The sequence below is a fragment of the Notothenia coriiceps genome, unplaced genomic scaffold, assembly GCF_000735185.1.
Source record: "Notothenia coriiceps isolate Sejong01 unplaced genomic scaffold, NC01 NC01_scaffold00025085, whole genome shotgun sequence".
NCBI classification, from domain to species: Eukaryota; Metazoa; Chordata; class Actinopteri; order Perciformes; family Nototheniidae; genus Notothenia; species Notothenia coriiceps.
Window position 1 is genome coordinate 65,698 of NW_011357786.1, and position 18,124 is coordinate 83,821.

General features: G+C 40.8%; 1 protein-coding gene across 1 annotated transcript in view; it reads right to left on the bottom strand.

The window, feature by feature from the left end:
- Nucleotides 1-298: 298 nt before the first annotated feature.
- plxnb2b (plexin b2b) overlaps nucleotides 299-18,124 on the bottom strand; it is a 45,748-nt gene continuing 27,922 nt past the window's right edge. Inside the window, exons 22-36 of the mRNA XM_010783332.1 lie at nucleotides 17,871-17,971; nucleotides 17,317-17,546; nucleotides 15,737-15,918; nucleotides 13,074-13,140; nucleotides 12,500-12,646; nucleotides 11,221-11,377; nucleotides 10,232-10,332; nucleotides 8,804-8,888; nucleotides 8,256-8,407; nucleotides 7,829-7,989; nucleotides 5,499-5,646; nucleotides 5,226-5,290; nucleotides 5,015-5,090; nucleotides 3,767-3,841; nucleotides 299-3,231 (exon numbers count right to left, since the gene is read on the bottom strand). Of these exons, the coding sequence (XP_010781634.1) occupies nucleotides 3,127-3,231; nucleotides 3,767-3,841; nucleotides 5,015-5,090; nucleotides 5,226-5,290; nucleotides 5,499-5,646; nucleotides 7,829-7,989; nucleotides 8,256-8,407; nucleotides 8,804-8,888; nucleotides 10,232-10,332; nucleotides 11,221-11,377; nucleotides 12,500-12,646; nucleotides 13,074-13,140; nucleotides 15,737-15,918; nucleotides 17,317-17,546; nucleotides 17,871-17,971 (1,852 nt within the window). The 3' untranslated portion in view covers nucleotides 299-3,126. The remainder of the gene's footprint in view (nucleotides 3,232-3,766; nucleotides 3,842-5,014; nucleotides 5,091-5,225; nucleotides 5,291-5,498; nucleotides 5,647-7,828; nucleotides 7,990-8,255; nucleotides 8,408-8,803; nucleotides 8,889-10,231; nucleotides 10,333-11,220; nucleotides 11,378-12,499; nucleotides 12,647-13,073; nucleotides 13,141-15,736; nucleotides 15,919-17,316; nucleotides 17,547-17,870; nucleotides 17,972-18,124) is intronic.

Here is an 18,124-nt window from a genome sequence, read left to right on the forward strand (position 1 = left end):
ACTGCCATGTTCAAGCACTGGGCCCTCTATTTTGTAAAGTGATTGGTTGGTTTGATCAGAGATAATTTTCATGAACCCACCGATTACTGCTAAAGCTCCTCTGTGAAACTTAGGGGCATGTAAAGAGCTGCTTGAACACCAAAGACTTACAGCAAGGATTTATTTGACTTTAACAAGAAACTGGCTACCAGTGTTATTCCATCACCCAAGGTGATAGTAACTCATGCAATATGCATGTGAGGTGAGTGTTCAATTGAAGCAAATCAATATTGTAAAAGAGAAAGAAACACAGCAGATATGAAGGGCGTATATGTCTCTGAGTTTATTCAAGGAGGAGTGTATGATGAAATCTGTGGGTAACTGCTCCGTCCACACACAACCTTTGTAAAATTAAGATCATCCAGTACAACAAGATCAGGTAGAAGTTCGAGAATCTTCTGAGCTGCCGTGGATGGAAAGGAAATTGTGGCTTCCATTAATGGTCCTGCACTGAAAATGGAGTGTCCCAGTTTCTTTAATCATTACAGCACATTCACAAGATTCAAAATGGAAAAAAGTCTCGACAACTGCACGAACAACTTTTTTTCTCTTTTGTTTTTTTTGTCCCAGGACTCAATGCATAGGATTATACAGTTAGAATACAGTATTTCAACATGTTTTACAAAGATTTATATGGTATAGGAAACAAGAAATAAAAAAAAATAACTGCACAGCAGTAAGAAAAGTCATTTGTCGAGTATAGATAGTCATTTATCGTACACACTGTGGAACAGCTTAGAAACACAGGGCAAAAAAAATGTACACCATTGGAACAATTTTGCGCTATATTCGATCTACATAAGGACACCCTTTTGATTTCAGATTAATTTAGAAATGCCAGACATTTTCAAGGGAAACCCAAATCACAGCCACATTATTTTATTCATTTTGGAGATTTGCTTTAGCCACCAAAATCCTACTAAGCACACGCCACAGACACCCAAAGGAAATGCACACATCGAAACTGCAACCATAAAATAAATCATACTGAAATGTCTTCAGCCTATTGGCACACACATGGCTGCAGCAGGGCATCTAGCATTTGAGACAGCACACATAATATCACAAGTCCAAATACATTGCTGTGTCTATAGCACTATCGTCATCATAATCACCTAGGTTACGATAGAATAATTTAGAAACAATATATATGTATTATCCTATTCAATAAGGCACATTTTTGGTTAAAGAAAGGCTCTGAAAGAAGCGTCTTGCATCAACTCTGTCAGTGAGGGAGGAGTCCGCAGTAAACAACAGCGAGGAGGATGGAGTCTGCAGTCGGCACGCAATTAAGATCAAAAGCCTACCCTGCTGATTCCATTATAGTGAGAGCCACTCTGCACTGCGCTGAGTGGGCAGTGCCAAGTGCTGTTGGTCGGGATGCCGGGACGCCACGCTGAGACAGCAGGCAGGCGGCAGGCTCGAGGTCTGTGCAAACCTCTCTCTAGCCAAGGCAGGAATCGTTAACATTCTGGGGTCTCTGGAGCTCGTTATGCTCTGTCAACTGCACGCATCCACCATCAGATACGGGAGGACAATTAAATCATCTGTCAACAACAAAACCTACAGTTTAGGGATGACGCGTGGAAGCGTTTAATGGCCCAAGAAATCCCAAACCCTCATTCCTACCCTGTCCACACCTCGGCTCTGACACTGACATATCAACATCTCAATTACTAAAACAATTATGTACATGATTGAATCTGACCTCCCGATCATCACACAAAGGCTAAAATAACTGTAATTTCTTCAAAACATACCATTTAAGTACCAACTGCTTCTCTAGCAGGTAATTAACATCAGCAACAGGCGATTTCATAGCTTTAGAGGCAGAATGCTTGATGACTATTTGGAAGATAACAAGAGTAATACTTTAAAAGAATGGCACAAAAAATCATAAGCACTAAAAAATGCATGAATCAATTTGGAAATCTCTCTAAAATATTGCTGAATTGCTACTGTGTGAATATATGAAATTAGTTAATGCGACTGTTGATTGTGGCTCATGTTATTCTGACATTATTGCATTGCTAATATGAGTGAAATGGCTGAAAGAAATTGCTTTTTAATGACACTTAAAAAAAGAAAATTAATGATATCTGTAAAGGGTAATTAACTGAAATGCTTTAAAAACCCTTCTGAAATGTCCTTCTGTGCTTTAGTTGAAGTGGAATGTTTCATGGCACTGTACAATAAAGGGAGACAGACTGTGCTTTAATCGATTTCCACAAGCACAATTGGCGATCCAGCTTGAAACAGATCTGAGTCAAAAGCAAAATGATTTAACTCAAATATTTCTGAAACTACTGGAGGCCTATCAATCATATGAGCCTGTGCATTGTTAGATAAACCAGTGCCCTTGTTAGGACCCTTTGGTCTCTGTCAAAAAGCTCAGAGAGAGCGTAGGCTCCAGTGTGTCACTGGGTACGGGGGATTAAAATGACAGAAAGCAGGCGTCTCTTCGCCCTCACGCCTGACAGTAGGCATCCTGTATGTGCACACACATTCCCACACATTCACACACACTCAAATTTGTACTTCACACAGACATCTAAGCACACACAGGCTAATAAAAACACTATCCGCACCACAAGGTGATCCATTTAAAAAGATAATGTTTTTTCCTTATAAAGCTTTCCGCATAAAGACTGCACAATAAAAAAAATATATAATACAATTCTTAAAACCTTTTTCTACACAGAAAGAAATTGAACATCTGATTATCGCCTGTGCCAGTGCTCCACGTAGGGGCTTAATTATCAGAGAGAGGTCTACCGCACTGCATTGTGGGAGCAATATTCAGTGAAGCATGAGTGAGCGCGCAGACCTTTAAGGTTTGGCAAGTGAGCTTTAAGGCGTACCCATGACAGTGTAACCCATCATTTTCTTCCCCTTTTTTTGCTCTCAATCTGCATTTCATTAGTCCCTGTTACTCCACATCACGGAAAATTGTCCCAGGGCCAAGTTGTACAATATACACGACTACATGGGTCCCTTCCCACCTTTCCTTATTTCAATGTTATATAATCTGAAGGAGTCACTGGAGTTATGCTATCCTTCCCATCCCTCCCTCCATCCATGGGTGGGTTAGAAATCAGTCACTTTGTTTTCCAGGTCAGCTGCTATCTGCTGGAACCGCAGGGTCAGCTGTTTACTCTGGGCAGCTGGGTCCTCTTCTAGGGATGCGATGATCTGAAAGAGGGAGGGAAGGTGAGAAGGACAGAAATGATAAGCGAAGAGAAGAAGGAGGAATAATTGGGCAGAGGAGGACACAAGAGTATGGTCGGGAATGAGAAAAAACAAGGATGGGGGAGACGGAGAGAGAATGAGCACAGGACACAGAGGAAGAAAGAAGGGCGGAGAGTGGGAGGAGAGGATAGTGTTATTTGACATTAACAGTCACGTCATATGAGCTGTTATTGTTTGCGAGCCACACTTAGGGGAGACTGACAGCCCCATTTGTTTATCCAACTTGTTCATTAGGTTTTGTTTATCCCCTTTTCGTGACCTCAAGGGGCAATACACAATGGACGCTTAAAAATCTATTCCCAGAGCAATTTTCCAATTCACATCCCACAGAAATGCTTTCAATTAAAATTTCATACAATCACTCTTCTGGCATATCAAGAGTGAAAAAAAAAAAAAAAAAGCAATAATATAGTGGCCAGTAGTGCATTCAGTGGAATAGCCTCCTTTGGGTACGATAGGAAAAAGAAGTGCCTCTTACCCCATCATAGTATTTGCTGGCATACTGGTAAAGCTGATGGAGAGCCACTTGGGTGTTCAGTGTGTCTGTGTGAGCCTGGAGAATATGAATCACAATTTAAAGGTTAAGAAGAAAATGCAAGGAACTCATAAACTACATATAGTTAAATGGGCTATGTAAACACTTGCTTTCAGGTTTTAAAGAAACTAAAGGGAAAACAATCCAACCTCTGATAGATCACACATACATTTAAATTATAATTGATAACATTTCATGAAATAGAAAGCCTGGGTTTTTGATACCATTGATGCATGTGTTCAGAAAGAGCCACTCAATGTGTTCACGTTCTGAATTCACCTCTCTATAAAGCATTTATTGATAGTGTTGGAGCTCTTCCACACTGTATGTAAATTGACTATCTATCCACAAGAGATTGACAGGAAACTATCCCATTTAATCTCATTGATATCAGCCTAAGTGTTCACTCTTCTACTTCTGAATAGGAACTGTATTACATTTCAGCTCGTAAAATCTGAAGGCTCTGGCTATCCAATTCCAGCTAGTGTTCAAAGCATTCAACAGGAATTTCCATATACGTTGGGCACACATTTAAACTTTAAGAAAAATCGGCAAAAGGAAATCCAAAATAGTCTGCATTTTAATGTACTAATGTTACAACAACTACTAATACGATCATGTATTAGGATTTGTTTCATTGAGTAAGCTTTACGGTGGGTTGGTTCAAACAGTACATGCAGCTAATTCTCCAGTTGGGTGCCATTAAAACCACTTCATCATTTATGAAAAGTGTGCAACATGATGACAAACATATTTTCAATATTTCTGCATTTCCACTAAGTGTCTTTACACGCAAATAATAATGTGCATAATAACAGGTGGATGCAGACGCACTCAGTTAGCTGTTAAATGAAGTGTTGCAGTCCCCAAGCTGCACACCCTACTATTCACGAAACATGAAACAGATCACAGTTGCTCGTGGCATGAGGGGAAAATATTGACAGACTTCTCTATAAAAACAACATGACTTTGTATGGTCGCACTGCAAATACATACACCATCTGCTTTTCCATTGTCTTTCTCATCAAGTAGCTGCTGAAGGAAGAATGCTGTAGTTTTAAACCTCTATTGCTTGCTGTTACCCCAGTAACCACGGCTGTCACTTAATCAACACGACAGGAATCTTAAGGATTATAAGTTTAATAGCGGAACAATCTAAGTGGCAGAGAAAATGACAGCAGTGTTGCTCACCCGTGACACCTCTGCCAGATGAGTGTTCATGTCCTGATCACTGACGGGAACCATCTGCCTGATGCCCCCGTAGTAACTACACAAAACACACAACACAGACACACAAAGAGGAGACAAGAGGTGTTAATAATCACATTACGTGTTATTGATACATCTTTTAAAACTGAAATGAAAACAACAAGATCGAAAGAATATTGCTTAAAGGACTTACTCATCCACCATCTTCTTATATGAAGAGATCTCCTTTGCATAGAGTAGTTTGTTACTTGGAGAGTCCTAGAGAGAAGGAAAAGTGGATGGTAAAAAAACAATGGCACTCAAGATTGATTGACCTTTGGCATCCCATCTTCTCAATCCTTTTTATTTCTCGTGTAATCCTCTTTGTTCTCATCATCTCTGTCTGTGTTCCCATCTTCCCTCTTGATCTTTCACCTCCACACCCTCCCCCCTTTTCTCCTTCTCCCTCCTTCCTGTTTTCACTCACCCGGCTGAGTTTGTGCTCGCTCTTGGTGCAGGCATCCATGAAGGTCTGTGCGATGACGGAGAGCGAGGCGTCCACCACTTCAGACACGTGCACGTCGAAGGTGAAGTGTGGATTCTTGAGGATGTTCACCCAGAACCGCAGAGGAAGGCTGCATGGGGGGGGGGGAAAGACCATGAAAGCGGTTCATCACTGTGGCTGTTACTACTTCTGAAGGGGGGAAATATCATCAACCACATTACATCTATGAATTCATTTGAGTCAGAGAGGCATTTTATTTGAGAGAGCATTTGCCTGAGGTGCAATTGAGTGCAGTACAAGATAATAACAGCAATAGAGAAAAGCCTTTTTTTGTTGGTTATCAGTTTATCAGTACAATACCCTAGATCACATGTGTCAAACTCAAGGCCCGGGGGCCAAATCAGGCCCGTAGTGGATTTAATTTCGGCCCGCAGGATAATTTTTAATTACTATTAGATCTGGCCCGCTGGTATATTGCACGCACACCTTCACTCAATCCTGAGGGTCTCCTCAGCTCAGAGCCTGACCCCAAACATTGATTAACTTGCACCCAAGATGAGATGCCAAGTATCTGCTTGAACTAGCATCAGAGCAGCACACTGAGTTTACATGGATGTTTCCTTCTGCACTTTCTCTCTCACGACAACAGGGCATGTTTGTTTTTTTCTTTGAGGGAAATAGTTATTTTGAAGCTGCTGTTGGCCTGTGGAAAAATGTGGTAATGTAATCATAAGAAATGAAGCTGCAGATAGAGCCATAAGAAATTAATGCAACTGATTGTTTAATGTTGTTTTTATAGGCAATCATTTAAGCTTTGTTAGTTCCAGGTTTAATATGTGCAATAAGTTCATTTCAATACGTTTTGCAATAAACATTGAACCAGTCCGGCCCTCGACAAGTACCCATTTAAAATGTTGGCCCACTGTATATTTGAGTTTGAAACCCCTGCCCTAGATTGTCAATTTATATTACTACTTCATATGATGCTGACCTCTCTGGGAATCATTGCTGTTAAGTGAAAAAGAAAGAGAATAACCTCAGACAAGAAGACTCTTTTTTCTTAATAGCAAAAGGGATCTGAGCAGGTCAATGATGCTTGCCTTCTGTAAGCCACTAGAAATGCTTATGTTACACCAACTCTTTGACCTGATCTTTGTGAAACAACCTCAAGCACTGCCTACATAATGTAATGCTGTGGAGCACGCTTGCCAATTTCCCTTCTGAACAGTAAAACGCACACTCCATCTGTTTCTTTTCAACCTCATGTTAACTTGTGAATTCAAAAGAGCACCCAAAATACAGTAGCTCCCCGAAAACCTTCTTCCCTGATCGGTGCAAACACGGCGTCTTCTGAGACACGAAGCGCACACCGTGTAAAATTCACAGTGGTTTGGTTATATCTCCGGGGAAGGCTGCAGTGAGAATACAATAGAAGCATAAAAATAGCAATGTTGCTATAATCACAGAATTAAATTAGCTTGGGACATAATTACCATGTTTGTTTGTTGTTGTGCCTCATACACACATTCATATTTAATACATTGCCCTCAGTTGATTTGATAAACAGAACGGGTGGATGCCGAATGTGGTGTGGAGTGTAGTAAGTAATTACATCGCTCATCTCCTGTCCTTGTGAGGATGCTCTCTTTCCAGTCTTATGTCAATCACTGGCATCTACATGCAACACGTCGTCTTCTATCCTTGAGCCAACGTGACACTAATTTATGCACTTAAATGTCACATGGGAGCAGGGGGATTGCAAATGCAAACTAAGTGAGCAGGAATTCGGCATTTGTATTCAGCTCTTTCTTGGATAAGTACGTTTTATTTCTTGGAGAGATACTGTATCTTAGGCAGCGCGATGCGTGATATTGCTCAGACTTAGACAGCGTTTGTGCAAGTAGAGATTTTAGCTTAGTACATTTAAGGTACTTGTACTTTCCTTCAGTAAGTATTTCCATTTTATTGTACTTTTTACTTATACTCCACCACATTTCAGAGGGAAATATTGTACAATGTACTTCACTTGATACCATTCATAGATAGTTTCTAGTTAAAAAGATAATCCAGAAGATGTAACATGAAACGTTATATTTCTTATTATAACAACACACTATAAAAGCGTTTTCCAACCTTCACAGAACTCAGATGTCTAGGACTTTTTAGCAGTTCCACCAATTAAAAAAAATCCTCGAACATCTTCTCTTTGCCTTGTAATTTAAACTTAAGTAGGGGTCTGAGTACTTCCTCCACCACTTCGTATATACAAATACAAATGTGAGTGACCACCAGTGCATGCAGGCGCTCAGTACCTATTAGTCTTCCAGATATGGATGGTCTCCTCATCCACGTTGTTGTGTTTCAGCGCCTGCTCATCCAGGAAGTCAAAGAAATATTTGACCGCCGGGGGCACCACTGTCCCAGAGCACAGCACGCTGCGGAAGAAGTCATCCACAAACTGCTGCAGTGTTCCCTGAAAGAGTCCACAAATAGTGTGAGACAGAGAGCAGAGACAGAAACATCATAGCCTCGAGACATAACTACTTGCAGGCAATGAGAGTGGAGTTATTTAGGTTTCTTCTGAGAGTATATTTGCCTTTTCTGCCCTATCCGAAACCTAGAAGCCATCAATTTAAGTTGGCTTTTTAACATTCCTGGAAAAGCATATTTGCTTTTTGCCATGGTCAGAGCATTAGATAACTACTTAACAAATATCCGATTTAGTAAATGTCTTTGTACCTTGACGGAAAGGAGTCGTGTTAAATAGATCTCTGTAATGGCTTTGGTCATCGACTTGTCCTTTATGCTTCCTCGTTTAGATTTGATCTCATCCATTTCGTCCTGCGGCCTCACCAAGTGGAACACCTTGTCATCTTCCAACAGAGCATTTCCTATCAGAGGGAAAAACAACACTTTAAAAAAAACTTTCTTCTAATAATCCAGCTTGTTATTTATTCATGCACACTCTCACAGAACATATTCAGATGATAAAAGGGGGGTGGGTGTTTGAATGTGTATGCAGTGGAAATGCTAAACAATAAACCACTCTGAAATGCACATTTTGAAAGGCAGAGGATAAAAGTGCGTATTATTGGAGCATAATCTGAAAGTATGCTATACATAAAACAACATGTATTAGCATGTCTAATGAGAGCGGGGATGTTGACATAAGCCCCGGGGAAAAAAACAAAGGCAAGCATTGTACTCAAGTTCACACACCTGATCTACGCTTGAATCTACAAGTGTGTGTTTGTGTGTACAGTATAAGTGTATTTAGAGAAACATACGCTCTTCATGGTTTTCCTGGTTCTGGTCATAGTTCTGCTGAATGGAAATCACTTTGGACAACACTAATGTGGCGTTATCCCGCACCTGAAATGCACATAAGAGTCTTTTGTTGGACAGAAAAACACATCAAACACAACAATATACAATTACTTCACACAAGTTGAATTGAATAGGTACTGCTATACTGAGGTCAGCAGTCTCTTTTAGCGCCCCAGAACTAATTCATCATCAATGCGATTGAGTGGACAGCAACAGTGGGGGCCTTTATTGGGGGCCTTTTCTCTGGTGTCAACCCATTATTGAAGCCACAAATACTGTGATTAGCACTTCTCTGACACAACCAATGAATCTATAGCAGCAAAGCTGTCCTCTAACAACAACCACGAGGTCATCAGCGTGTAGCATGAACAAAGGAAGAGAAGTACCTTTGAAAGAGGGGGATTTAAGTGACCGAAGAGAAGGACAAGAAGGGGATATTTGCAAGTGACCTTTATTTTCCGAGGATCGATACAATGCCAAGAAGATTTAGTGGCCTTCTGTCGACATTGAGAGCTGACAAGAGCAAACTAAGTCCAGGCAAATTCAACGGGCTGGGGCTGAGAAATTTTAAATTGTAGGCATGTTTCTAAACTGACTAATGCAACCAGTGAAGGGAAATGGCTATAAATGTTGTTTTGCATGTTTGAATTATGGACACAAACAGTTTAGCTTGACAAAAAGGCAAAAGAACAGGAAAACAGCAAGAGCAATTCTTTCACAGTAGCATAAAATGCCTTCCAGCTACTGTGAAGTTCATTAAATAAGAGTCAGAGCAGCTGGTTCCTTCGGTTTCCATTATTTGTGATGCAGCTTCATATTTAACAAACACATGTGAGAGTGGGCTCCATTTAACTCTCTGCAAAAAATCTAATAAGCGAAGTACCAATATGTTAAAATGTTCTTTTAAGAGGAAGTCATAAAGAGAGATAGGAGGATGATATGCAATAAAAATCCCCAGCTGGACTTGAACCAAGACATTAGGATTATGTAGTCAGCAGCTTAAACCCCTTTGTCACTAGGGCATGCTGGGAATTTATTCCCCCCAAAAAGCAAGTGCACAGTATCGCCAGTTTGTTTTTTGAATGCCGCTGTCATGTTATCACCATGCGAGTCGGAAAAAAACATATTTTTACACATTCACAGATTGATTTTTTATTTAATAGTATAGACATTAAACATTTAGGAGATTTAGATTTCATACATAGCACTGTGACACAGGATGTAAAGCTCAGCCTCTGGCGTGAAAATAGGCAACCCCATTCCCATCCACACGCCCACGTTCAGCTATTTCCTTCCTCTCTGCCTCCTCACACCCCCACTATATATAGTCTTGCCTTTTTTTTTTTTTAAATGTTTCATCAAGACGCTGAAATTTCATCAGTACTCACGTTGTAGTGGGCCAGAGTGTTGATGCGTTTCCACCTGCCCTCCTTCTGGGAAGTCAAGTCCAGATCTGACAAAATCTGCCCTGTTGAACCCGGACGCCACTCTGTGGTGAAGGCAGGAAGAGAAGTCACACAAATACCCCGGCTAGGTGGAGGTGAACAGCAATGTCTGCCAATAATAATTGTCACTTTTTTTGTTCTTTCTTTCAACACGTATTGCATTTATTTCATCATTGGTCACTGCTTCCCTGAGGTTATTCGGTAATAATGTGGTCTGAAATAAATCCCGCTACCCATCCCACTGTCTGCTGGCTCGCTCTCTCTCCTGAGATTTACTGACACACTCGAGTTCATTTTGGCTGGGAAAGTGACAGATAAGTATTTTCTGAATAATTTCAATCTTTTCTTAACTGTGATTTGCACCGCGACATTTTCAATTTAGAAAGAAATTCCAACACCATTGCAAACCTGAGCTTAACTCCCTCCGTGACATTTGATTCATTTACGAGTACCACCAAATATAAGGGGGTTATCTTTCTGATTCACCATGGAAGAAGACGGATCTCTGATCTACAGCCTGCTTGGGAATACAACATGGCTTTGATGTTAGAAAATGTCTATAGAGCTTTTGCCTTTCAAGTCAGTCCCCAAGGTTTCTAACTACAGTAGGGAGCAAAACTTTGTTTAGGGATGAAGACTTTCTTCATGTTGCTGACACTTAACAACTTCAAATCCATGGTTAAGCTTTTTATTGCACAAACGGAGAGAAAACATCAAACTAATCAATTAAATAAAGTTGGAGTTAAATAAATAATCAATTATCTATTTAGACGAACGCATTCTTGTTTAATTTAAAAGGCATTTCTGTCAGGACTGAAATAGCTACTGCGTTTTGACAACCTCACCACTCCCTGTAAGCCTTACATTATCTATCATTGTTCTACATTTTGTGCTTGGGCTCACCCTCCTCCTCTGTGCCCTCATTTACTCACCCAGTTTGACACTGTCGACCTTGGGCCGCAGGGTGTACGGCAGGTTCTTGTACACCTGCTCTATGATCTTGTCCTTCACCTGCGAGATGGTGTCACAGGTCAGCACCTTGACGGGCGTCACATCGGGACCCTCGCCATGCACCAGCACTTGCAGGGTCTGACGAAAAACACACAAACACAAAAAGAACACACATTGAGCGCCATGTGGTAATGGGAAATATACATGCAATCACGCACACAAGTGACAAATATGCAGAAATATTCAAACGGGGACAGAGGACCCAGCCATCAACACACACCAAGTCCCTCTGTCTGGATGTTGTCGTCATGGCAACCGGACACACACACACACACACACACACACACACACACACACACACACACACACACACACACACACACACACACACACCTGAGAGGTCTCCTGTCACCTTGGCCAGTTAATGGCCGAGGCTCTGCAGGAGCAAGCTGTGACCCACCTCTCCTCCCACACTCAGTCACTCTGTCAGGAATAACTAACTGACCCTTGACAGATTCAAACAGTGGGCAGGCAATCCATTTGCAATGGCAACCTCATAAGCCTGTCTGCATTTGAGTTGAATGGGAAGAGCACGCTGTGAAGTAAAGCCGATAGGAAACACTGTGTCTGACTGTGAAATCTAGCTCTTTGCGTCTTCTACTCCTTCTGTAATTCAATCACAGGAGGCGATCCATCACGGCGGGAGACGTGTAATTCGGGCTAATTTGGTAATTGTCCTCGACAACGCCATTACCCATGGGTCTTTTTATTTTTGCTGACTTTTAACAGAAAACAGCTGTGTTCACATTAGCTGCCATTATTGAAACACGATACCACAGCGAGACACACAGGCTTTACCTCACTGCCCAAATGGATCCGGAGCGGGCGCAGGTTGGAAGGTTGAGGAGAGGTGGAGCAGGTGGCTGTTAGTCTGCGCTTGTAACGTCTTGTACTACTTTCACCTAAGCCTTGCATTTCAACCTATATGGGAATGTGTTGCCTGATACGCTTTCGAGCTGAGAACATTGACACTGAAAATGGATGTCACACAAAAGCAGGCAGTCGCCTTGGGGGTTTTGGGTGGTTACCATGGCAACTGCCCTTGTATGTGTGACTGCGTGCGTGTTTGTGTGTGTGTCTGTGTGCATGTTTTTGTTGCTCACCAGGCACAAAACACTATGCAATTTCAAAGCAGTGTGTGCAGTTTTTATGACACTGATTTTAAAAGTTTGTATGGTTGGGTGTGTGTATCCATCTCACCAGGACGGAGTACTCTACATCGTCGCCCAACAGGCCCGTGTCGTTGAGGGTGTACTTGGCTTTCTTCACTCTTGCGTCCACAGGCCCTTTCTCGATCTGGTGCTTGATGGCTCGGAACAGTTTGTACAAGGGCTCGCCTGCAGAGTCCTGACACACACACACACACACACACACACACACACACACACACACACACACACACACACACACACACACACACACACACACACACACACACACACACACACACACACACACACACACAGCTATTCAGAAGTTGTCTCAGATGTTGTCAAGGAGCTAATTGTTATGATTAGCCATTGAAAGGACAGATATATGCACATTATCAATACCCGGCACTAATAACAAAAATAGAGAAATCAATTAACTGAGCCCAGTTTAATTCTGCTGTATGTCATTACACCAATCCTCTCTATTAGCGATAAAGTATTTCAAACATAAATGTATAATTATCACTGAATAGATCCGCCAATTTACTCTGACTAGAATGAAGGAAAAAGTTAAGCTTACATATTGAAGTTGATACATTTAAGTAATAATACATTCTTGTTACCCTCAAAAACTGGTAGAGGCAGATAGACATCCAGTTGCAAAGCATCCTTTCCACCACTGTCTCTGATCTGGAAAGACAGATTTAATTAACAATTTTTGAAAGCCATTATAAGAATAAAATTGAACCGGTGTGTTATATTGCTGCATGTTAATAAGTAGTACAGACATGACACTCGATTTCAAGAAAAGAAGTGACATATTTCATTAGCACTGTTAATATCATGACATTTAAACTTAAAAAGAAATGGAAAGCTAAGAAACTTTTAGAAATCCTCACCCATGCTTTATGTGAGCCAATGTTATTGGGTTTTAGCACTTATCTTTACATATATTTTAAATATGTATCATGGTTTAGGTCTCTGTACTGTGTTGAACCTGGGAAAGTTGAGGTAATACTTATTCAAGCCCATTTCCATGGTATTTCGTTGGAAATGCCAGTACATCTAGGAAAATGTCAAACTAGGAAAATTCTGCACAACTTTGCATGAGGATATTTTTTATTCAAAATCCTGTCAGTGGTCACTTGACAAATCGGCGATCGCCCACTGTAATGTCATACATCCACTGGTGGCGCCGTCGTTAACTGCTAGCATGCCTAATTAGATGTCTTGTATATAAGGAGGCTTGTGTTGGCACAATGGCCTAATCAGCATAATGAGCCTCTCCATTGGGGGATAATTAAGATGTGTGCTTGCACAACAGCCAGTCACAGCGTGCCTCGGCACAGCAGACAGTTCAAATCACAACCCCCCCCAGCAGTGATGAGCGACTGTACTGTCAGACAAGTGGGTCCTGCTGAGGGAGTGCTGGCTGCCATCAGAGGAAGATTTGACCTTGACATTATCGCTAAGGTGTAGGAGGGAGTGAAAAACATACAATGCAAAAATTGGGGATTGTTTTTTGAAGGCTATTTACTTCAATGAAATGAGTCAGCTGAATGTTTACACAGGAATTATGAGATGATGCCGAGGGAGAGAACACAGAGCAATTCATATTATGCAATAGAGAAGAAAAAAAAGTTTCACTATGTGGCAAGATTCTAAAAATACCAATTAATTTGTTATACTAAAATAAGTTAGAATGTCAAACCAATTACAGCATTATTGTAATAACCAATTTATCTCTTTTCTCAGTGAAAAGGGCAATTATTCAAATCTAATTTGGGGAAGATGATGGCTGCAGGTGATTTACAATTCAGGTGATGAGAGTTTCTCTTGATCAGGATTAAGAGCTGGACCTTATTTATTCAATAAACCAGGCCCAATATTTGGTATAAACCTCATTTTATTTTTTGGAAATGTCTTTTGAAAAAGGTTCCTGCTTTAGAACTATACTTGCAGAAATCACAATATATATATATATATATATATATTGCAATATAATGTTGCTTATGTATTCAAGGCAATCAAAAACAGCATGGATCAAAAGTAATTCCTTGCCATGGTCAGAGCTATAGGATAAGAAGATGAAGAAGAAGATGATTAAGGGGAACAGCAACGGAATGATCACACAGCACTCTATGCTTGGACTCGGAGTGAAGAAAACCAGAAGGAGAAACAGAAGGAGGAGGACTGGGACAGATCAAGCAACAGTCTGGCTCTTGATGGACTACAGTAGTCAGTGCAAAAATCACCCGGAAACATGGCAACATAATGAAACAGTCCACTGCCTCTTGAAGTGAATCCCAGTCCTCCTATGGTTAATTATAATGCTGCCAGGGTTTAGATATGGAGTGATTCTGATTATAGAGCTGAGAAAGAAGGACATCTTGTGATCTCAGGGGCAAAGGTTGCTAGACAAAATTGCTCTGTGATGATGTGGGGACAGCTAACATCAGCATGCTAGCACTATCCCAATGACCTAGATAACATGCTGACTAGTTCCCGTTCCCCACACTGCTCCCCGGGCGCCGTTCAAAATGGCAGCACACTGCTCCTAACACTAGGATGGGTCAAATGCAGAGAAACAATTTCCCCACAAGGGATTAATAAAAGTCCATCTTATTAGAATTAACCCTGAGAGTGACATGAATGCCAGGAAATATTTTTCTGAAATCTATCAGCTGACAGGATATTTTACTCAGAACCAAAAATGTCCACATCACAGTGGCACTAGGAAATAAAAGAGATATCACTAAAAGACATTATGCATTATGGTCTATTGGGAGCATAAATGTCAAACTTAGTGCGAATCCATCCTGTAGAAGTAAATAAGTGAAGCCTTTAAAAAGTTACATGTTCACAACTGTCAGGAGTTATGCTGTGGGGTTGCTTCGTATTGCGAGACAGAATTGTGAACTTGTTGCACTTAATTTCCATTTCTATGCTGGCATCCCTCCAGTCTTATTGATTTCCGTGGGGGAGGGGAATTGGATTTGCCCTAACCACTCACTAGAGAGCATTGTATCCGCCTCATAATGTCATTTTAAGTCGACACTGTCCCATATAACCAAACTAAATTAAAATAAACTCAAACAAACTACAATATGATAGATTTGTTTTTCAAACCAAGAATGATGCCAGACACAGCAATCTGCAAGCATGGTTAAGTAGCATTCAAGTGATGTTGTTGCCATGATATTTTAGCATTTAGACAACTTAGATATTAAACTTGGCAATGGAACTTTGTTATTGTATGTTACTGCATGAGTGTGTCAACTCTCACCTGCGCAGCATGAGTTTAGGGTTCTTGCCGTGGACGTATTCATCCATGAGCTCCAGCAGCAGCGTCCTCATAATGTCGGTGTAGTATTCCAGTTTCCCATGCAGGGCCACCGTCAGCAGAGAGGCAAAGTACACCTTCGCCCTGGCGTTGAAGTCATTACTGTGCTCCAATGTACGGATAAACTACAAACACACCAACACACACAAAAAGAAACAGGCAGGAGATGGGCTCAATTAATGATCTTGTTGAAGCCCACACACATACAGTAAGTAAATCAAACACAATATGCTTTTGAATTACCAAAAGACTAATCCTTGTGAAAACAATAGCTATCGAGGTAAATTCCTTTCTGCCTCTTAGCTAACGCAAGATACCAATTAGTGGGAGACGAATCACCCACACATTCAGCCAACACCTCAGAGGCCGTTTCTGCGCCAGCACTATTGGACCATTAGTAATCTTCACACATCTCTTTTTTTCTGCCATTTCTTCTGTTTTCTCGCTCTCAACACTGTACTCTGCTAACTAAAACATCCGAAAGTCCTTGAATCAAAAGGGAGAAAGCCTGCATTTAGATGGATCGCACCGCTATTAAAACACATAAAAGAGCCATATTGTTGCATACGCTTTCATCATGATGAACAAGGGCAGCTCTAAATTAGAGAGATGTCACTGCAGATGCTCAGGGACGAGGTTCACATCTTTATGCTACTTTACACATTTGATGAGCTTATAGGAGTTGGTTTGAATACAAAAAATGTAATCTTGTCAGTTTTTACCAGCAGTTTTTGTATATTGCATTCTATAACGTCTTAATGTTTGTACCATTTAAACAGATAAAAGATTAACAAGATGGCCATGCTAGCTGCTAACTGCTAGCTATGAGGCATTTGCTACTGGCCCGCCATGCTTTCATCTTAATGCCAAAGTTACAATTACAATGGTTACATCAGCAGGTAATGTGCATTAGGACCCCAGTTAGCAAGGCGTGTTAGCATGCTAGCAGGGACTAATTAACACAAAACATAAAGTTTAGCTGGTATAAGATCATAACAAAAAGTACTGAACAAACTTTTTGAGCTGATTATTGGGCTACAGATAAAGTTAGTGGATCACAAAAGTTATTAGGATACATCGACTGAGAAACAATTGTGTATCTACTGAAGAGGATTAGGGCCACATTCATTTTTTGGCAGGATTTAAAAAAAAAAGTCTGAATTCTGAATTTAATCTCAGAATCCTGACTTTTTTTCTCAGAATTCTGACTTTAAGTTTTTTTTTCAAATCCTCCCAAAAACATAATCAAGTGGCCCTAATCCTCTTCCATATGTATACAGTCAATAGTTGGTGAAATATTTCAGTCTGGACTATTGAACTGAACAACATCCCTAGAGCCCTTCTCTAAGCCTGGCTGAGAAGAAAAAGTAAAAAACTGAATGTGTTTTAAAAGAGTCAGGCATTATTTGCTTGAGGAACTTGTTATGTTGGACATCTTTTCTGTAAACCATGTGTATGCAGATATTATCAATGTGAGACCACAGCCAACCATTCATAGTTGCATGCATGTGCAGTATATTTACATTAAGCAGGAACGTTTTTGAGTTCAGGAGGTTGGAGAACTGGTTGAGCGCCTGAGTCACGACGGCCCGTCGATCCTCGGGGATGTTGAGCTTTCCTGTGATCATCACATCGTTGGCTCCGTCCTTCGAAGGCAGGAAGAAGACGCGGTCGGTGTAGGTTTTGTAGTCCAGGAAGGGGATTCGTCCCTCACTCTGATCGTTGGTGTGGTCCTCCATCTCAATCATCAAGTCTGCAGGATAAAAACAAGACAACACTTTCTCATTCCTTTTTCTAATAAACAGCTTTCTCATTTGCGAGAAGCAGACAAGGGAACTTTCTCGGGGGGAAATTATTGCAACGATGAAAAACTATTTTCTATTACTGTGTTCTCGTAATGATGATAACACGATGTTAAGCAGGAGAATTTATTTAATTCACAGCAGGACAATACATCAAAGAAATGTAATCAGAGCTATGAAACACTTCATTACTTTATAGCTTCTTAGAAACATCGATCCTTTGAGGGACATTAGTGAAATTGCCAAGCTTATGCACAGCTGCACTTGGTTGGTACCTGTGAATTCTTTCTTGCATCGGTCCCGTACGCTCTCCTCCAAATTCTCCAGCTGATGTTTCACCTTCTCGTACTCCCTCTCTGCCTGTTGACTCTTTCTCCTGAACACATTTAACAAGCAACACGTGTGCCATCAAAACAAAGTTTGTGAAAGAGAAGGATTTTAACTTTGTTTTGTAATTTTGGAGGTTTAATTGTTGTTCAAAGACTCTAGTTTGAGCCGGCACAATTGGCCACAGTGTTCCCTCTTGAGT